General features: G+C 45.3%; 1 protein-coding gene across 1 annotated transcript in view; it reads right to left on the bottom strand.

Moving 5' to 3' along the window:
- Positions 1 to 22,567, bottom strand: part of apba2b (amyloid beta (A4) precursor protein-binding, family A, member 2b) — a 50,416-nt gene that overhangs the window by 7,624 nt on the left and 20,225 nt on the right. The window contains exons 3-8 of the mRNA XM_076155796.1: positions 12,356 to 12,913; positions 12,105 to 12,277; positions 11,139 to 11,831; positions 7,450 to 7,530; positions 6,268 to 6,307; positions 5,655 to 5,800 (exon numbers count right to left, since the gene is read on the bottom strand). Of these exons, the coding sequence (XP_076011911.1) occupies positions 5,655 to 5,800; positions 6,268 to 6,307; positions 7,450 to 7,530; positions 11,139 to 11,831; positions 12,105 to 12,277; positions 12,356 to 12,893 (1,671 nt within the window). The 5' untranslated portion in view covers positions 12,894 to 12,913. The remainder of the gene's footprint in view (positions 1 to 5,654; positions 5,801 to 6,267; positions 6,308 to 7,449; positions 7,531 to 11,138; positions 11,832 to 12,104; positions 12,278 to 12,355; positions 12,914 to 22,567) is intronic.

The raw sequence follows: 22,567 nt of genomic DNA, 5'->3' as shown, positions 1-22,567 counted from the left end.
CAGCAGACTGCAGGACGTGTCAGTCTATTAGTTTGTGATGATGCTGAATTCTGCAGACTAAACAGCTGTAATTTGAGACTAACGAAAAGAATAAAATCCATCATCAGTCACTCATAAACTGCTAGATCTCATTATTATTTCAAGCTCTTTGCATACATTGAGTTAATTTGAGATAAATGAAGTGAAATAATTTACTTTTTGGGTGCATTATAGTTCTACTTCAGAATGTTTCCCAGAATGCCTTTGGAACACGTGTGATAAGAAACGCTCCTGGTTTAAAATGCAGGTTGTCCTCTGCGTTGGGAGCTTCTGTCTGTAGTGAAGGTTCATCTGATTGATTGAAGATTAAAGGAGGCATTTCTTTTATCCCGGAGCTGATGTGAACCTGATGTTTTCCTTGATCAAATCCATATCCTGATCATTCATACATGATTGCACGACATCAAACCCTTTAAAGCTTCTGATTCTTCTGACTGGACTGGCTCGTGGTAATAAGGGAGCCAATGGCAAGAGAACACTCTGAAACTCAATCACTCTGTTTGGTAAAGTGCTTCATTTAGCATTCATGTAGCAATGCATCATGTCTCAGGGCAAATTCCAGTCGATGTGCGCGTTACTGTGCAACATGAGACGCAACAGAGCTAAAGAATGACTGATATATAGAGTGTAAGGTAGAATATTCTGATTTGAAGGTGACGGGCTCATTGCTTCCCAATAATCAAAATAACAAAAAAAAAATTCTACTTTTCACAAAAGTCATTTTTCACCATCGGGTTTGAAAGATTCTAAAACCTTTGGTCTGATGGATGACAGTAACATTCACAAAAACAAACAAACGTCATAGACCAGGAGAAGCTGAAATGGTTTTGACGTTGATTCAGTGAACACATGCATGACAAAGACCAGTGTTCAAGAGGAAGATACACAGAAAAATACACACAAATGGAAGAAAGGCGACAATGGAGTGCACGGTGGCAAAAGGCTCTTATGATTTGATTGTTACACACCGCCTTTTTCTTGATTTTGGCAGCCTTCTGAACCCTCTGGCAGGCATTGAGACAGGACAACGTCAGCAGTTACGGGAGGAAGAGAGAGGAGGAAATTAAGAAGGAAAATGAAAAAAGGTAAGACAACAAAAACCCCGAACCAAAGATTGTTGCTCTCTCATAAATACAGAGTGAAAGTGAGAGCGAGAGAGAGAGAGAGAGAGAGAGAGAGAGAGAGAGAGGGGGGCACACAGGTGTGTGTACAGTATGTGTGTGTTGGCACAGCCATGTGGGTTGTCAGATGCAAATCAAAACAGCAATTACAGAGAACAATAATTGCTACAGCAAATCAAAATGCGTGCAGACATGAACAGACATGGCTCCTGCTTCCCTGACATCTAAATAATACAGCACCACGAGGGAACGCAGCACTCAGGAGTCTTTCCTCATTTCTGCTCTAATACGTGTTTCACATTTGATCGCTGCATGGTTACGTTTACAGATCATCGATTAATTGGAAGACATAAGGGAAACGTCCCATTTCTGAGAGCATTATTGATTGATATTTGATCCTGTTTATACCAGTGGACAGTGTGATTCAGGTCTGCTGCCCTGATGGCACTCTGAGCCTGAGGACTACAGCGAGGCTCTGGGCTGCACACTTGGGACTCGTCTTCTGGGTTACATCCAAAAAATGCCAAGGTTGAGTCCTGATGTTTGGAATTCAGCAGCTTAGATCAACATGACAGCACTTTCCAGTTAATGTGATTACTGAGTTTAGAAGTTATTTGTGTCCTGGTGCGGTCCTGCAGTTGTTGTGATATTAGTCCGACCTAAAGCATTACTCATACCCAGATATGATCATGTAAAGTCTAGGCTAGTAAGTCTGAATAAGGAAGAGCCAAATGCTTTATTCTGGGATCTCTTTGCAACACACTCTGCTTCACCGTGAACATAACACCAGATTGGATTGCATTGTATCTTTTGACAGAGGGCTAAATTGTATTGTATCATTGGTTGCTTAAAATGTATCTTAAGTGCATGGGCTGGTTGCTGATCCATAGAGGAGTGGCTAGTGTCGGCCTCAGAGAGCTGCACAGCCTTATTACACAGTATAAGGTTCAAGCCGAGCTGCTGCCCCCTCTCCATCTGCCATCGATCAGAGGAAATGATCTTGACCCTTATCACATTTCGGAGACTGAGAATGTTTCCTCCAGCCCGAGTGCAGAGCCGTAACCGGTAAGGCAGAGCGGAGGAAACAGCCGCAAGGCAGGAATCTTTCTGGCTTTACATTTTCTACGGTTGCCATCATCAACCCTCACACACACAAACACACACACACACACACACAAGTGAGCAGCAACATCTCCTTGCTCTGCTGAGGAGCAGCTGAGCAGGGAGGGAGGACACAGACAGGAGGAAAGATTGAGTGGGTGAAGAAACTGCATAAATATTACATCAAACAGAGTGAACGTTGCCACACTCCACAAATCTCTGCACTAACGGCACACAGATGCATGCTGCAATGTAGCCAATGTACTCATTTGGTAGCGTAAATAAGATTGAAATGAATTCCTGTGCCTGCGACTGCATGCGTGCAAACACAAAAGTACAACCTTCAATAATACAGCGGTTCAATATTTGAGTTTGTGTGCAATAAAAGTGAGAGTGACTCAGCGCTGAAGGTTAGATTGTGTTTGTTGTTTGGTTATTCATTTCTCCACACGGGACAAATCAGAGAAGCGTTGAATGACTTCTACTTCAATGAACTTGCTCCAAAATCGCGCAGCGCAAATGGAGGTTTTTACTGTTGCCATGGTTTCATCCCCGACAATGAAAGCAAACGTGCTTGACGGAGTGATTGAGAGAGAAGCAGAGGTTGGAACGTTTGAAATGATCCCAGTTTGTCGTGAAGAGATGGAAAGTAAAGGACGGTTCAGACAGATGGAGAGTGTGTTTCCTCTCACTGTACGAGCTCAACAAAGACACCGCACTGAACACATCCTGACTGTCCAGCCTACTGCTCCACCTCTCAATTATGACATTTAACAAACTGAAAGACAAACAAAGGTAAAGAGAGAACAAAATAATGATAATCAGCTCGTTTCTAAGCCATCTGGGAACAGGTGTCCATTAATGCTGGATGCTCTGGACATCAGCCAAACAAACCTGATGTTATAAATAAATAAAAAAAATCTAAATAAACAAGCAAAACACAAAAAGCCTGCAGTTTCATAATAATTGATGATCATAATCTAGAATGCACAATAAAAAATACAACTTCAAATGTTTATAAAAATGGAGATTATCCGTTTTTCCTCATTTATTAATTCTACATACGTCTACGCTCAGGTCAAGCTACTTGGTCAAAATCTAATCAATAGGTCATAATCAATTCACTCAGACTACAGGTGGACCATGTGTGTATCCACGACTGAGCCATGTGATCAAATCTGGTTGCAAACCCGGCTTTTCCACCAAGAGGGAAATGTTAAGACGGCTAATTGGAAAATCCTGTATTTCCATAAACTGGACACACACACACAGGCGGCAGTTAACAGTGATGAGCAAAGCAATTAAGCTGATCAGGCTAATCAAAAGGTAATGTGCTTTGCGCTCCACCACACTGTTCTGGTACCGTCCACACTATTCCACAAGATCTGTGCAGGAATGTCATGATAAGAGCAATATAAGTGAACAGCAGGGGGTGAGTGTCAACAGGGGAAATCTTAAGGTCTGCATTCCAGGAGCCCCTCTGCCTGCCGGCTGTGTCAGACACATGGCCCACCGCTCCATCAGGCCAAGCTCTGAAGCTGCCCTAAAAGACTCAACGTGCCTGATATGCCAACCTCTCAATCTGGCTCTGGACAAACACAGCACATTTTATTAGGCGCAATCTGGACCAGAAGCACAGGGATGTAGCGTGAAAACAACATGTTTCCCTCCATCTCTCTTGGAGCTACAGGGGTTCTGGAGTTTCTCTTCTTCACTTGAGTTTGTGGAAATGTTCTTAAAGGCAGGAACACCCATCTTTCCTCTCTGGATATGTGGAGTGATGTGAAACAAACGTGTATGCTGTATAACTACAACAATCCAATATATTAGGTCATACTTCTAGGCACATTTCCTCCACAGGGCTTCAGTCTGCTTTGACATTTGCTACCAATGGAGCCTGGAAAATACAACACATCAACACATCTCCTCTGGTGAGAACAAAGGGACCCACCGTGACACAAAATGCTTTTTTAGGATGGAACAGCAAGCAGAGAACTGATTGAGATAAGTCTCCTGGGGTGTGAAGATACACCACATGTCAAAACAAGTCCTGTAAGAGCCTGCAGGCCAGATGAAGGGGTTAACCATCTAACTTCAGGCTCAAGTCTGATGAACCTGCTTCACTACCAATTAATTCCCTTGAAAAATAGTGTCACCGTTCCTGCAGGATCCCGTGAACGCATCATTAAGGCTCAGTGAGGCATTTTACAGTATCAACTTAATCATTTACACTATTTGCAGTTTTCTACCAGCATTCCTCTGGGACATGTGCAGCAGTGGTGTTGCTCTTTGCGTTCTTCTTAGCTTTATATTCTTCATACGCCTTAGAAATAATTCTTTGCTCCTCGGATCTGAAATACGCCTCACGTGGCCATTCAATCTTGTTCCTATTGGCTCATCTTTGTAGCCACATTAATAAAAGCCGAGGTTGTGAATGATGACGCCTGATTGCGGGGTTTTGCTGGGCCTAACAGAGCCGAGGTCTGTTAGGCTTCAGTCGTGGTACAGTACAGAACTAAATGCTCCCACAGAACCTTTAGATCTGAGGAAGTATGAGGATGTTGCCATTTGGCTGTACTGGTGTCTGTGTTTCTGTTCTGTGCTGCTCTCTACTTCCCACATCTCGGATGGAAAGATTGACCTTCTTATCAAATATTGATTATATATTCTTGTGTAGTTATGTGTTTGTAGATGAAGATCTTAAGATAAGATAATAAGACTTTTTATCATCCCAGAGGGACATTTGTCTTGGAGTCATTGCTGCTTGAAAAGAACAGCAAATAAACACAGTGGATACAAAAGCAAAAGCAAAGCAGAAAAACATATAGTGGACTCCACTCTGTACACAGGAGATAAAACAGATAAATAAACAGACTACAATGAGTTGAATAGGGCCGACTCTGAAATGAATAAGTGGGGCACAGTAAGCAGATGAATCAGATCAGCACAAGAGATAGACACAATGCTGAAAACACTATAAGAATCATAAATTCTAGAACGATCCATCAACATGATGGAGGATAATTTGATTTTGTTGCTTTCCAGGTAAAAGCCTTTTAGACATTATCCAAAAGGTTTTTGAAACTCCTGCAGAGAAGCAGATAAGACTTCAATCAATTACCTGAAGGTCCACAATCTTCAACATTGGGGAATTAAAGTCTTTTTGGGTTCCAGAATACAAAAAAGTACAATTTACTTTTTCAGTTGATCTTTTACTTAATGTAGAATTTTGAATGTGGTTTTGTTACCATGCAGGATTGTTTGAATAGTTATTGTCCCACTGATTGCTACAAATGATGATTCACAACAAACACAACACAACACAACACAACACAGCATGCTTGTTTACTTGTGGGTGTTTGTGGGTGTGTGTGTGTGTGTGTGTATGAGTACCTTGACCCGGCTGACGGCCTCCTGTGCCTGCATCATGCGAATGTTCTTGGAGGGGTTCCGCTCAGACAGCAGCTGAGTGGAGCCCAGATAATTAGCAGCAAAGATAATTCCATCAATCAGGTCTTCTGGCTCGCAGGGTCCTGGGACTGGGCCAGGGACAGAAAGACGAGGACGGTGATTAATGGACGAGACACAGAGCAGGACAGAGCGCGGTTAGATGGAAGGGGCCGAGGGTGCAGAGGGGAGGGGATCGTAATCACAGCCGCCCGTGTGCCGTGTGGACAAATGGAGCCAAACGCTACGGCTCTGGAAATACGGAGAGGGTGGTAACGAGTCGGGGAAGATCGAGCGGTGGGGCTGAGATCAATGGGACGTACAGATGTGGACTCTAAGCCAATGAGGGACACAATGCAGTGTTGTGACCTGCAGAAGCAGAGCAGAGAGCTGACGGTCTCTTTCATTATTAGACCAGGCATCTCATCAGAGACAGAAAAATACATTAGTTACATCAAGCCTGGGACAGACTGAAGCCAAAGCAAACCTTGGCCCCCTTCCATGTAATTACTATAGTTTGATTTCATCAGCAAACAGGTGTACAGGCGGATTAACTTACCGTCGACGAAGCTGGGGAACGACGCAGCCTTCTTTGTTGGCTGGAAAACAAAAAAAACAGGCAGTGAGGAAGGATGAAGAGAAACAATCTGGACACTGACGCATTGCATTTAGACGGCGCGCGAGAATCCACCTTGAAACGACAACAACAGTGCGTTCTTCGCAGACATGTTGCTTTCTTTGTCTGGTAAAATGAGGATCTAGCCGGCTGCAGGGATGTCGAGTTAAATTGCCACATGGGTGCAAAGATCGATGACGGCTCCCGTGATGGCTCTTATATTTTGAGCGTCAGTGAAGCGTGGATGTGATGTGATGGCTGAGAGGCGAGGGGATAAAGAAGAGGACGACTCAATTTGTTGATCCCAGAATAGAAATCCCCTTTTCTGCTTTTATTTTGACGAGGCGTTCACTGCCATTGAGGAATTTATGCTCTTTTCCAGAAATGCCCTGCTGCACATTAACAGAATTACATGCCTCCACACCTGGGAGCCGCCCGGTGCAAATATAGTTTCTGACTGCAGCAGCAACTAGGTTTAAGTGCCTTGCTCAAGGGCACCTCCAAATTGGGCGTAGAGAGAGCAGAGAGTGTTACGCATCGGCTTCACACATTCACAGCCCCCGTGGGATGCTGGCCAAAGAGGGTGCGAAGGAGAGAGGAGGAGGAGGAGGAGGAGGAGGAAGCTGCTGACGTGAGATGGCTGCAGAGAGAGAGAGAGAGAGAGAGAGAGAGAGGAGCGGCGTGATTCATTAGAGCAGAGGAAGACGAGGCTCTGCTGGGATACAAACTCTCATCCCCATCAGATCTCCTAACCTGCTCAGCAGCGCACATTCAAAACCGAGTCCGGGCCCGGAGGAGGTGTGGATGTAGAACCGTGCGGGAGACGCGTCGGTGAAAAACGGCTCTCATAAAACAGCGAGCTGGCATGATGCTGAATTACGAGGACGCTATCACGCCATAAGCACGGGACATGAGCTGAGGTTGTAATTACACAATTACTCATTTGCTCAGACATTCACCCACACATCTGCGCACACACGGGCATACACACACACACACACAAACACATATAAACAACAATAGCATCTGTCTGGAGTGCAGCTGTCCTTGGTGCACATCTACAGGGTGTGTGTGGGATGTGTGTGTGTGTGTGTGGCTGCAGCACGACGCCCAGCGCTCTCTTACCTCTGGCACGTTGTTGTTCTCCAGGGGAACGTTGAGGTCGGAGCGCTGCTGTTTTCTTGGTTGCTCGGCACCGTTGCTCATCTGAGAGGTCACAGAGAGAAAGAGAGGGAAAATAATTACAATACAATAGAATTGATATTGCATAACCTCGCCTGATAGCAACTGTGGATCTTTATCAACTAGCTCAGTGTAGAAACACAATTTAGCAATATTACCCTCTGCTTCCATCTTTAGATAATCTGATTTACTACAACAACACAGCTCCTCAAAGGTCCACCAGATTAAAACTTCATTTGCCTGATTTTACTCTGCAAAACTGATCCCACTCACATTTAAAGCTGATTTATTTTGGCAATATATACAAATGTGTAAACACCACTGCACTTCAAACTGGCATAAACTAAAGTATGCTTATTATACTAAGAGACCTGGATTAGGTGTGTGTTGTGTTGAGGTGAGTGGAAGTCAATTTATTCAGACACATAAACATCCTAGTAGGCCACGCCCACTCTCCACATTCTTGGTTTTTCATTCTTTGGGAGCTTGGAATCCTATTGGTTCCCTCCACATACTGTACTGGGTTCTTGAGAGTTCACGCAAAAAAACTTATTGTAATCTCCAGATCTGACATGGGAGCTTTTTTAACTCTCAGCAGTAAGAGTCCTTGCTCTCCCTGTCACACTCCCTCCCTCCAGCCAGCGCTCTGTTCTCTCTCCTCTCTCTCCATACGTGGAAATATACATCCAGCATACAGGAGTGCAGCAGGAGCAATTACATTTCTTATCCTAGAAAGTCACTTTACAGCCTGCAGCAGCTTATTAACATTCGTTTGTATTATGTGTTGAAATTAAATCACTCTGCCAATGAAACCCCTCCCTCTTTGGAGTGGCAATAATGGAAAGTGCAAAGGTGAAGCACACACATCGCTGTTGTGCGTGTGGCATTGAGATGAATCACCACAGATGTGACATTAGTCTCTTTCTTTCTACAACAGAGAGGTCAACATAAAGTCCCCATCAGTATTCAACACGCTCGCCGCACATTCATTAAATTAATCAGATTCTTGTAGTGTGGTTTGGTGGAATAGAATGATAATCTGTGCTGCCGGGGCACAGATTGACCCGGAATTTCCACAAACCATGTAGAGAGCACCTGTAAAAGCATCATCACATCAAACCACATATTAACCACAAAGCACAGGAGGAGGAGGAGGAGGAGCAGCAGCAGCGTGAGCTCGTGAGCCTGCAGGTCTGCTGTGGCTGTAAATCTGCAGGCTGACCCCATCTGCTGGACGGATCGATGGCTTGGTTAATGTGGACTTGTTCCACCAAGAACTCATAGGTCAATAAATGGATTTTTAGGAAGGGTGTGGCGCTGCATCCACACTCCTGCACTCACACACTCACTGCACGGTCCTTCCTCTGAAATATTCTGTATTTTGAGTTAATTATAAAGTCTGTTGTTTGTGGCCTTTGAATGTGTTGACTTGGAAACCCTGCAGGCTGTGTTGGGCTGTGATGTCTCATAGTTTTTGGGTTAGTTTTCCTGATGTATGCAGCCATTAGTGTCTCACCACATCAGCCTGAAGGAGCGATTAAAGCTATTTGATGTTCCTCAGCATTCTGAGACATAATTAACACTACAGCCACCGGGTCCAAGGTGCCATCTGTCACATGAGTTACACTGAGGATACTGCAAAATGAGCCTTAACTACACTGTTTGGTTACACTGCAGCAAGAAACCCACACATAATGAAAAAGCATAAAATACAAACACAAATATTCTTCTAGTCAATCTTTAAGAGGTTAATCTCTATTCAGAATCGACTCAGGGAGCGGATAGATGAGGGAACATCACAGGTTACAGCAGGTTAAGTGTTTCTTATACAGTCATACAGTTTGATTGCTATTACCTGGACTGAACGACTAAATCTATTTATTTTTATTGGAGCTTAGCTGTTAATGCAAATTAACTCTTTGAACACTTGTACCCAGTAAATCTGGGCTTTAATCACAGGGGCAATGGTCCAGACTGAACATGTTGGTAACAGGGGAGGTCTTTACTTTAAGCTACACTGTTGCCCTTTAACATTGATGGATAACAGATTGAAAGGGCATGGACATAAAGCTGCATGCATTAACATGTTACACTGGTCACTGTGATGGCGGCGAGTTAAATCTCCCCGACAGACTCAAACTGCTGAGCCTAATTATGCCATACATGCTGACAGACCATGTTTATATACCGACACATTGGCTGGTATAAGTCAGGGGTGAAATGAAGTTGGCTAACACTTTAAATCTGCCGCTTTGATGTCTTAGTTTATCTCACAAAGGGAACATAAAAGGTTCATCACTAAAAGCTTCATTTAAGAAGCAAACATCTGCTTCAGAGGAAATGTGCTCTAAACTCTTAGGCAGATCAACCAGCTGCAACGTGACTCCACCGCCACAGGTGAACACACACATCCCATCATTATTTCATGCGCAGATGCTTTATGATTCTGTTTGTAGAGCCATTTAATAGGCGAGAGCAATGCACTGTAATTGACCTGTATAGAGACACCATGTAAACCTTGTGTGTGATGTCCTGGGGTCCACTGTGCTGCTGATGAAGTCATCTATGCAGAACATTTATCTGCTATAAGAGGACAATACAAATGAATGGCCTGAGTGTAGAGCCACTGAACCTGCGCTGCTCCGTACACACAGTACATCCATTTGAAAGCAGTGATACTATGTGACCCAGTTACACTCCTACACTGCTACACTGCTACAATGTACTCGCCCCAAATAATGTGCCGGCACAACGCTCAGTGTGGAGCAGGTGTGTATCAGCATGCTGCCCGCAGGAGACTCTCCTCCTCTTACCACCTGACTTATAGGAGCTGGGGAAGGTGTGTGTGTGTGTGTGTGTGTGTGTGTGTGTGTGTGTGTGTGTGTGTGTGTGTGTGGGCGTGTGTGAGCCTATACAGTATGTGTGCATTCATGCGAACAATGTAGATGAGGAGGATGAAGACTGCGAGGGGGGAGGGGAAGGCTCCAGCTTTTCTTTGGCCGGCAATAAGTGACATGTCACCTGTAACTCATCTTTATCTCCTCTGCAGAAATCTCCCTTTAATCACAACCGGGGGGCAAGATGGAGCGTTAGAAAGACCCCCAGAGTGTGGAGCACATCTGCAAAAAGCTCTGTAGTGCTGCTCTGCTCCCTTTGCCTTCCTCTGCACAGTGAAATATGAGATAAATAGCAACACATGTAAAATCTAATGCAATCCGATACCTGAGCGCGGCCGTAAATCCTCCCTTTATGAGGCTTATCACGTTAAGGCTGTGGAGTCGCTGAGAGACGTAATAACTCAGCTCCACTGAAGGACACCCAGCTCCATCCCTCTGCTATTCCAAACAACACTATATGAAACACTGACTCTGTGCTTCGTTGTCTGAATTTGGTGTTTTTTGGTGCTTTTACCTTCTCAAGCCAGATTTGAGCTCTGTGATTGGACTCTTTTCTGCCGCAGTGATCGGATATACCCCGAGTGAATCAGACTTTATTCAGTGCTGCTGCTGATTGTCTGTATTGTGGCTCTAACGAGGCGACCTCATCAACACGGAGGCCTTGGAGAAGCTTCAACCACCGGCCGCCTCGCTCTGTCTAAGAGAACCTTTAGGCCCGAACCCTGAGTGACTCACCTGCTCCTGACTCCATCTCTGCCTGTCTTCGGGGGAGCGTGGGCGTGGCTTGATGCCTCTCTGGAGCTCAGGGTTGTTGTGGTGCATGGACGGCAGGTTGAGGGACTTGGGCCTGCTGTCATGGCGGTGGGGGGGCGGGGGGTAGGGGGCTGCGTCAGGTTTGGCGTGTGAGTAGCTGCCCGGTGCAGGATCTTGGGTCAGTTCCTCGGGGCTTTGGTCTGTGCTGCTGCTTAGACTCCCCATGCTCATACTCATCTTTATCTCCGCCACGATGAGGTCAATGTCCTCCTCCGCCTCCTCCCCCGTCTCCCCCTCCACCACCATCACCTTGCCGCCGCGGTACGGCGAGACGTGCACCGAGTTGCCATTGTCCTCTGGGGCGTAGTAGTCTCCCGTGTAAGCTCTCCCGTGTCTCTCCTCCTCCTCCTCCTCCTCTTCGCCCTCCTCGTCTTCTTCCTCATTGTGGCAGTACTCCTCGCTCTCTGCCTCCTCCTCTTCCTGTCCGTCAGGGTGCAGGTTGTCTTGCTGTGGGGGCTGGCGGTGGTGGTGCTGGTGGTGGGGGTGGTGGTGCTGGAGCTGAGGGTGATGAAGGTGGTGATGGTCCAGGATGGGTTCTGGTCTCCCGTTGTATATCTGTTCGTCGGGGTCTTGTTCCACCACGTCGCAGCGGACCTCCCCGTCTCCCTCCACCCACTCCTCCACCCTGTGTCTCTCTCTCCCGGCCCACTGCTCCTGCCTGACCTGCCCCTCCTCTCTCCACTCTTCCCCGGGCTCATCATCTCCCTCTCTCCACTCTTCCCTGACTTCTCCCTCCTCCTCCTCCTCCTCCTCCTCCTCCCTCCACTCTTCCCTCATCACGCCTTCCCCATCCTCATCTTCTACCCACTCTTCTTCTCTCACCTCCCCCTCTGCCCCCTCCTCTTCCTCTCCCTCCTCCTCCTCCTCTCCCTCCGCCCAGCCCTCTACAGCCTCCTGGCAGTCGTCTGTGTGTCCCCCCCCAGGCTGGCTGGGTGGCTCCCCCTGACTGTGGCTATGGTTACAGTCTCCCTGGCTGCTGCAGTCCATCCCCTCCATGTAGCTGTCGTCCTCTGGGCAGTAACGGATGTAGTAAGTTACACCTTCGTCCTCCTCTGCCAGACCTGGAGGAGTTAACGAGCACAAACACGTGTTGATGTGATGAAGGTTCCTCTCAGAATAAGCAAACAGATCACACTCACCATCATCATAGTCTTCATCTTCTGAGGTGTTGTTAATGTAATCAGAGCTGGAGTCTTCGTCCAGGCTGTCGGCTCCACCGTGGAAGTCTGCCGGCGGTGGCGGTGGTTGATGCTGAAGGTCTTGGCCGCCGCAGTCAGGTTCCGGTGTGGACGGTGTTGCCGCTCTCTGGTCCTCCGGGTCTTCATCTGCTTGGCTGCTGTAACGCGTCGCATCGACCTCCACCTCGACCTCCGCCTCAACCTCCGCCTCAACATCCGCCTCCGCTTCCTCCACTTCCACTTCTGGTTGGTTGCGACCCAAATCGGGAGACTTGGGAGCAGAATATTGTGCCTTACAATGACGGGGCAGGGGTTCCTGCTTGTGCGACTCTTTGGGGTAGCGCACCGGGCGTCGCTGAGGGGGGGCGGCGGCGTTCACACCGCAGGACTCTGTAGGGTGAGCGGCAGGACAGGGGTTGGGGACGGGAGCAGCCATGGCGTTTCCTCCACTGGTCCCCGGCCTCTTCCTGTGAGCCATGACTGGGGGCTTACAGGCCATGCATGGTTATTGGTTTAATCCTGGAAGACAGAGCAGACACACACACACGGACATCTTTAGAGTGAACAGAGAGATGAACCTCATTGTGTTTATACCAGCCAGAGGAAGAGCTGCTGATATCCATCCCTCCATCAAAACAGCTGATTGATTCCCTTGATCAACCACAAACCAGCAGCACACACACACACATACACACACACTCTTCCTCTGTATATCTAACTCCCTTTTTACGCTACATTTTGCATACAGCTGCAATTTATCTCCAGGGCCTGACAAACCAATCTATCGCCTCTATTGCAGTCACGGAGCAAGAAGAGCGTCTCTCATTTACTTTCGTCCACAATCAGGGCTGCACTTTAGCGCTGACAAGGCACAACTTTGGCTTCACGACGCTCTCACAGGCTCAATATCTCCTCTGGTCCTCTGGCCCCGGAGCAGAAAGACACATTGAATAGTCTTTGTAATCAAGCTGCCTTCACATAAAAGCTAACAGGACAGTGACAAACAACAAATCAATAGTTAAATCAAGGTCATCTGCACACATGTGCTGTTCGGGGGCATGAATAGCAGCAGCTTTGATTTGTAGATGATCTGTTAATCGAGAGGCGTATTGATCCTCCAGCAGCTTGCCGGCTGAGGATGTTCAACCGGGGAGATGAGTCTATTTCTCCAAGCAGCCTGGTGGCCATAATCATGAATTTTGTGAGGCTGATCCTAATTATTTGCCACCCGTATAGCAAGAATCATAATCATAATCATAAACCTTTATTAATCCCAGTGGGAAATTGCTGATTCCAGTCCTGATGGTGGTTATTTGAAGTCTAAACACAGACACATGCTGGAACTAATGAACGTTTTCACACACGCTTGAGATACGCGGCCAGTATCTGTGTTATCTGATGTTATTTGGCCCTCTAGCAGGAATTAATGAACACACGCGTCACATCCAAAGATGAAGATGAATGTTTTTGTGGCATCACAATCCAGTCGGAGCAACAAGAAGGTTTCCCACCAGCAGTTAGTTTGGCTTTCAGAGGAACCAGCTGTGACAAATGCTGCGTACAAACTCGACTACAAGCTCTGATCTCAGTATGAAGAAGGCAAAACAAGATATTGGTACAATGTAAGACAATCCAATTAGAGAGGGGAGAGAGGGAAGAGAGGGAAGAGAGGGAAATGTCCCGTCAAACCTCTGCACACACAAGTTCCTGTTAGTAAAGTTCATCAATCTTAAAAAACACAACTTACAGTCTACAGTCGTCAAAGCAGCTGGAATATCAATCCAAACTGAGTGTGTGTGTGTGTATTTGGAGGGCCAGTGCAACAAATGTCAGCCGTGACAACTATTGAAGATCCAGGGAGAGAGACAGAAGAGCCCGTGTTTGGAAATTGTGTGAAACATTGTCAAGATAACCTCTTTATAGACGCTCGCCGGGTGACAACAACGCGTGAGACGACCGACTCTGAAGCTGAGGAGACGGTGAAGTGTGGATACAAACAAACCCCATAACCTGAACTTGAACTCGGAGCATGTTTGGTGCACGTCTTCCTGTCAGACACCTTTTTACGCATCCTTTATGTCACCTGTCACATCGTTGCTCCGTGCTCCTCAGACGGCCTGTTGTTCTTCCTGCTTTCCTCCATGTTCCTTCCCCCTAATCCAATTTTCCAGCAGCCGTGATTACAACGGTCAATTATCTCGTGCACACATATACCCTCCAAAACACACACACACACACACAGATAGAAACACACACACGCACGCACACACACAGACACACACCCTACTGTTGTTCCTCGCGTAGCCAAGTCCATCTTAAGATAACATGAAGCTGAAGACAGAATTGAACTACACCCACATCTTCCACACACACACACACACACACACACACACACACACACACACACACACACACACACACACACACACACACACACACACACACACACACACACACACACACACACACAAATAGTAGCCCAGTTCTCTTCACCATTGAATACCACAGGAGCTAAACACAGAAACATCTCGATCTATTCTGGATATTGTTTTAACAACTACCCACCTTCCGCTCTCCAAACTGTGTATATAGTAACAAACTGTCTCCCTTACCTGATGTCCTGAGGAAGAGGATGTGTGGTTGAGTAACAATCACACGCTGATCTGTTTCCAACAACGGCCTCGTCCTCCCTCCCATCTCTCCCATCGCTCCTCCCTTCCCCCACCAGCTGCTACACAGCATGCACCTCCCTCACCACACCCTCCTCCTCCTCCTCCTTCCTCTTCCAAATTATACCCTAGCATCCTCCAACAGGCGCTCAGCCCCGCCCCATCCTCCCCCCCCCCCCCCCGGGCTTACTCTCAGAGTGGGGCTTGGTAACTATGGGTAACTGCATCCTCTGGGGAGCGATACCCTTTGACCTCTTTCTTTGTTGCCTCTCCTGGATTCATCAGACCTCCATTTGTGGTCTGGTATCGCCAAAGCACGGGGGTGTGTTTGTGTTTCATGCTGCGGTTTCACTGTTCGTGGGAGCTTTTGTCTGCGATGATGAAGATTTACCTCCTATAGTCTTGCCTGAATTTCAGATTGGATGTATTTCTACATGTGTGTTACTAACATCATAAGACTCTGTGGGTCTGTGCCTGTTTAGCAGCATTAGGCTCTCATGCTTCCTCCACAGTGTCCAGGATGCTTCAGTGAAACGGTTCTACTACTACTACTAATGATTTAAAGTAGTTAAACTGTAGGCAAGCTTCTCTCTTAAAAAAAGTACTTAGATGGACCACAAGCTCTGGATAAAGTAGTTCATTATAGTGAAGCTAGTTAAAGGGCCAAATAACGAGAAATTCATGAAGCGCAAACAGTTCAAGGAGCCATTACATGGTTGTTTCACTGGTTTCTGCCTTATCTGTGCTGGGAGAATCCTCAAGGAACCTGAATGGGATGTGAGCGAAGGAACATGAATGAATGATCGCAAATCAATCCACTTACAATCCTTTCTGTAAAACCCACCTGCACACAAACACGCCTGTGACATAAATGTGTTAGAATGTAGGTAGGTGCTGATTTAAAGTGTTACCATCATCACTCTGAATGGTTGACACACACACACACACACACACACACACACACACACACACACACACACACACATATGAAAGTGGCAGATGGTTTGGTCGGCCTGTGGATCCTTGGGAATACTGATGCCTCCTGCGCTCACAGCAGGGAATCAGTCGGGATTCAACAGGGAAGATTCAAGACGGAACAGACGGGAATGTGGGAGAACCATGAAGAGCGTGACAAACTGTGAACTCAATGAAACCTTCCAATCTCTGGAAAAACAACTTGACATGTTTTGCATTTAAATGAATGAATGAATGAATGAATAAATGAATAAATGAACGAATGAATCCTCTTGCTGTGCGGTCAATCACTTAAATCCTTAGCAGCAACGTTCCGAACACTCATGCATGCTCTGGTGTCGTTCCATTACTATGTGTGACTGAATTTAGTGATTATTGAGTGACACTAATGTTTATAAAAGAGGCCAATTCCTCCTTCCAAATGTGAAATAGCAGCTATTTTATAAATTCAGATGGTTTCCAGTGTGAAACTGTGCAGCACCAAGTATGATACATGTCAGATTGGGCTATAAATGTGGTGAAAACTACGTAGGCAGAAATTCATCATGGACTTGTCATCCTTCCATGCCAGTTTGCTCACATTGGAGCAGCGGCTGCAGTCAAACTGGCATCTGAGTCCAAGAGCTCTGACAGAGGCAGAAGTTTGCTGCAGGCTGCCATCGGAGGCATGAGCACTAAATTAGCCGCTGGTGGAAGTGTGAGTGGCTTTGGATTGGATTTCATCACTGCTCCATCAGCTGTGCCTCACCACTTCCTTCTAAAAGTTGATCTTACTCATTGATAAGATGTAAACTCTTCCATTTCCAAACCTCAAATGCTTCACCCGAGCGGCTCTCTCTCTGTTTAGACACAGAAGTGTTTGTGTCACACAGATCCTTTGAGCGACTCTGTGTGAAGCTTAGGCGAGTCTGTAAAGCGTTAATCATATCAGCCATATTAGAGTATTGAAGTCAGGCTCATGTTTTGAATGTAAGGAATATTAACTCCCTGTGAGAAATGTGACTGGGGCCTCATATCTGCTGCTCTTTGTCCACACTGCAGTCTGATTGCTTCCACTACAGATTCTCACTCTGCCTCCCTGCATCTCTGAGGAAGGCTCAGCTCCATAACTGCCTCAATTTTCCCCCCAAACAGAGAGAGAGTCGCTCATTGAAGGTCTGCTGGAGTCTTACAATGTAAAAATGGGATGAGATTGGATTCACTGTCAGGAGAGGAAGAGAGAATAGAGAGAAGAAGAATCCTCTCTGTTAGAGGGCTGTTTGAAGATGGAGACCTGCTGCAGAGGAAATCTCTCTCTCTCTCTCTCTCTCTCTCTCTCTCTCTCTCTCTCTCTCTCTCTCTCTCTCTCTCTCTCTCTCTCTCTCTCTCTCTCTCTCTCTCTCTCTCTCTCTCTCACATCCATCATCCCCATCACACACAAATATGAGCTCTGTTCAACCATATTAAGGCTGACATGAGTTCATTGGACATATTTGTGTTGACATCACATTTATGAAACATTTCTATAATTTGCAGAGCCCCACAACACAGCGTCTTCATTTATTTCAATACCATCGCTTGGTAATGAATTTTCTTGTTCATTCTAATGCAAGATCATAACATTCCTGTTTTATGAGGTGATGTAATGGATTCACAGTGAGCCTGGTTACATCCTGACAGCTGGACGGTGTGACAGCATGCACAGCTCAGCCTCAGTCTGCAACACACACTGAGATGAAGCAAAAGTCTCATTTCACAAATGTGGTCATGCTGATGGTGGTAAAATTAATTTCATCCGGATAGTTCAAGTAAAGATGGAGGAAAACCTGATTCTTTAAACTCATTTGTATCGGTGTAATCCTTTCCAGGCGCCCAGGTTGCAGAGCAGTTGCAGCATCTGGAAACGTGACACCAGACCCGACTCCTTTGGGCTCAATGGGCAGAACCACAAAAAGTAACAGAGATGAAAACCGCTCTCCATTACACGGATCAGCACGCTTTACATCCAGTTTAGTTAGAGTTCCACAGTTCATCCCTCAGGGGGGAAACTATCTCTTAATCAGGTTGGAGGTTACAGCCTGCAGAGGAAGTCTCTCCTTCCAGCATCACTATGACAGGTGCAGCCAAACTGGGAGTCAAGTCTGCATCGTGCTGCTACACACACACACACACACACACTTCCTAATGGACTGTGAGGCTATTTTCTACCATGAAGAGGAGAAATCTAAATTCCCTTGACAGTGAGCATGTAAAGCCTTTGTTGGTCCATAACAGCATCCCGCTGCCTTTTTATGAGGCATCTGCTGGTGTTTATTAGGTCAGCAGCTCCCACCACTTTCAACTGCATCACTGACACGTCATAAAGATGGGGATATACAGTTATGTGGAACAATTTGACCAAGCTGAGTTATGCTGCTTGTAAATTCTAAATAAAAGGCCTATCAGAGAGAGAGAGAGGGAGAGAAGGAGGGAGGAAGAAAGAGAGAGAGAGCGATAGAGCGGGAGAGAGGAATGATTTCCCTTCAGCTGTCTCATTGAGATTCAGCGTTTGTTCTCCTCGCAGCCTCCCACTCACTACAGGACAACGATGAGAGAGCGACACAGGAGACAGGAAGGGAAGGAAGGCAGAGGCTTGGAATGGCACAGGAGCACTGAAAGCATCACACCCCCCCAACCCCCCACCCCCTAGTGCCCATCTCGCCACTTCATGCACAACACCACAGACACACCCTCCTCCTTCACCCCTGACTGTTACTATGGCGACTCTTTGTTTCCAAAGCAGTCTCTCGGAGGAGGTCTGCCTCAGCCAATCATCAACAACCACACAGGCCAACTAAGCCTTTCACCACAACAAATGCACACGCTAATGCATGCACATGCACATGCACACGCACACGCTATTCAAACCCAACAATTAACACGATTATGCTTCCCTTGTTTGTGCAGTTTAGGGCAAAATAAGAAACATGCGATCAGCTGACGGGTAAATCTGTCAGAGCAAACAATGGCAGAACAAATCAAGCAGAACTTTAGTCATCATGAGTCAAAAGGGGGCCAGGATCTGTAGCTGCAGCAACGTGTCAACGCACAACAAACATAAACAAGTCTGAGGGAACAGAGAGTTCAATGTGGTGGTCAAGATCTGAACGACAGCTCATGAATTAGTCATGAATACAGGCCGGGAAAAGCTTTACAACCGTAAAACAGCAACAACTATACAGAAAAAGACCTGAGCAGCAAAGAAAAATACCTTATAATTAACTGATTTACTGTTTTTAAAATGTAATTATGTGAAAATCTTCACATCTTAGAAGACAGAGCAGGTTTGATTTTTTCATTGTAAAGATAATCTAAGCACATAATCAATTTTCAAAATGAGACAACCTTTCTCCTAATTAGGCAACTAATTGTTCTCGCTCTGCATTGGAAACACAAAGAGAGGAAAACAACACACGTGAGCCGAGATCCAGCCTGGGGACTCGTCAGGTGGAGCCTCATCTCCTGTTCACATGCAGGCTGCACGAGAAAGACACAACATAAAAGGAACGGAAAGGATTCTGCCATTGGTGGAATATCTGCAGTGAAACATAACAGACTCTTCTTCCACAGTGAGCCTGGTGGAGAAACGTGTCCACAGGTGGCTTCATCTAATTATACCGCTGACATTCTCCAGTCAATGGCACAATCTAGGCCTGTTATTTAGAGTAACTGAAGGTCAATTAATAGCAGTTTGCATGGAGACATACTGAGATTGACTGACCTCTTTATTTACTGTGATGTATTTCCATATACTGCAGGTTGGTAGATATTGCAAAAGAACTATGTACATGCTACATATTTTCACAAGTTTACATTTCTTATGTCTCTGGTTTAATGTTTACTTTCAATTTCCAGTACATTTTAAATTTTGGCAGTTGAAAATTTCCTACAAACAAAAAACAAAAAATCCTGCATTAAACGCTGCACTTGTTACAAATGATCAGACTCAGATATTCAAATGTATAGAAATTCTTATATGTTGTGCTGTTTTATTAGTTAAATATGAATCAGCCTCAGAACTACACTGTTAGTCAGCTTCAGTTATAAAGTGATAAGTAGCAGCGGTGAGGTTAGAAGTCATGATAATCAACATGTGATGATACTGTACAAATTACAAAATACTGAGACTGATGAAGAATACAGCTTTGTACCACAACAGAGATCAGGTCTAACTTCAGCTAGGTGCCTCACAGTGGGAACACACGTACACTCAGGCGCTTTGAAGTTGGCCTACATATTAAGGGACATGAAACACTCCCCAAAGTTTGCCTGGCGACAGTCCCAGCATGGAGAGAGCTAAACACGGCTAAATGGCCCCAGAGGGAGCCAGATACTGGGACGATTTCACAGGGTTTAATTGAAGCTGTCAAAGGGATTTGCTTAACTTGTTGATGGCTGGGAATGGAACGCTGAGAAGTTTGGAAGGAAAGAACTGTTAGAGCCGCCTTGACATCCAGCTAAGAGCCATTCACGGCTGCTTCTGCCTCCACTGTGCACATCAGGGGGAGGATTTGTGTTTAGCACATAATGAGAAGCTTCCTGCCTCCACCATGTTTCCTCCCTACCAGGCCAAAGATGTGACAACTGAATAAATAGCTATAATCTGGAAGCCAAATAAACAGGGATGAGATAATAAATATTGCTGAAATGATCTAAATTAAGAAATGTGGTCCTTTATTTGGTCTGTTGATAAGATGGGAGTCTTAAACAGATGAGTTCATTTGTGTTTATAAGGAGATGAGCTATTATTTGTAAGTAGAAGTCCCAGGAAAATAGGCTGGACAAGACCAGAATCAAGAAATGAGAAGTGAAGTCAGCGTGTGGATCAGCTGAATGATCTTTATATGAGGAGAGATAATATCGTGCAGAGAGGCTTCACACGCCACAAAACTCACAAAATATGTCTCACTGTTCCAGGGGAGGATTGTAACGTTCATTCATCGGGATGTTAAAGTGAAGACTAAATGAAATTCCCTGACAAGATGGAAGGATTTACACCAAATCCACACTGAGGATAGAATTGTGACTTTTGCATGTTTCCTGTTCCTCTGTGTGTAGCTGCTTTCAGACAGACTCGTAGCTGGGATTCTGGATATGTGCTGTCTTTAATACAGTATTTAACTAACAGAGCCAACAAATCTGCTCTTTCCTCTCTGTGTTTAACATTTAAAGAACACGCCTGCACATATCACTGAAATGAGTTTAGAACACTGTGATAACATTCACTCAGCCCATTATTAAGGAATTCATTTAAGCAAGAACAAATTCCAAAGCAGAAATGTAATCAAGATGGAAAAACACGGAATGTAAAACCTTGAAGAAAAATGATAATTCTTTATTTATTCCTGTTCAATAAACATTTTGTGTTGAGTGACGATCCGGTAGGAGTTCTTTCTTCTAAATCACAAGTATCTAATGAAAATGTTGTGTTTCATACAAAGCTGTCACCTTCATTATTAACAATTGTAGCAGCTCCTTTGGGTCAATCAGTGTAATTCTGAATAGACCAGAAATCATTGATGTGATGCATCATTACCCCAAACAAATCAAAATGCAATCCTCAGTGATTATTATTATTATTATTATTATATATGGATGAATAAACTCTGTATCAGAACTTCACCCTAATGAGCTTCATTTTGAAAACAACTGAATTATAGATATTAGTACTTTTACACTTTCTAGATGATCAAAAAGGAATGTTATGTAGGAATATATTGCTGACATTTAGCAATATATTAACTGAGAAATAAAGATGAAGAAATACTCAGGCTGTAAATCTGCCCGAGCCTCTGCATCTCCCTGCATGTTAAACAGGGCAGGATGGCTGTAATAAAATCTTATAACCTGTTTAATTTATGTCTGAGCATGATGAATGCACTCCATAACATTAAATATTCTGTAACCAGACACTTGTATGTTAATTGCAGGGTGTAAATGCTGAACGGTTTGAGATTGGAGTGCGATCTAACCGACTACACCGTATTTGAGCTTTGTGACTGGATCTTACTCACAACAAGCCACCAATAAATGCAGTCCAACCAGCTGAGACACATTTTAAGCAAGAAATCTGTCAAAACTTGGTAACTGCCATTGTTTTTTTTTCTGAGGTGTTCAAAGACCAGATCTGTAGTCTGTAACAAATGGACTCAACACAATCCTAATCCTCGCCGTCATCCAGTTGTGACTCGATCTCAGTGACGGCTCGCCAGCTATGAATGCAATCTGCACATCTGGAGCCCACTGTGAGATAACACATTTCCGTCCCACTTGCTGTCATTAATGAAGTTATTTTGAATCAGGAGGAGTAAATAGCTGCAGCTGGAACACAGACATCTAGAGACCACAAATTCCAAAATCCAGATGACAACACTATTTTTTAATGCGAGGCGTAAATCCAGCTCAGCATGAATATTATGATCCTACTACTATAATTGGAGAGCAGCATGTGTGCGTGTGTGTGTGTGTGTGTGTGTGTGTGTGTGTGTGTCTGTTTATCCGAAGCTGCAAC

The sequence above is a fragment of the Genypterus blacodes genome, unplaced genomic scaffold (assembly GCF_046128005.1).
Source record: "Genypterus blacodes isolate CSIRO-AG114 ecotype Tasmania unplaced genomic scaffold, CSIRO-AGI_Gbla_v1 ptg000067l_1, whole genome shotgun sequence".
Taxonomy (NCBI): Eukaryota; Metazoa; Chordata; class Actinopteri; order Ophidiiformes; family Ophidiidae; genus Genypterus; species Genypterus blacodes.
The sequence above is the reverse complement of the archived record's forward strand: the minus strand, read 5'-3'. Positions and strand labels throughout refer to the sequence as shown.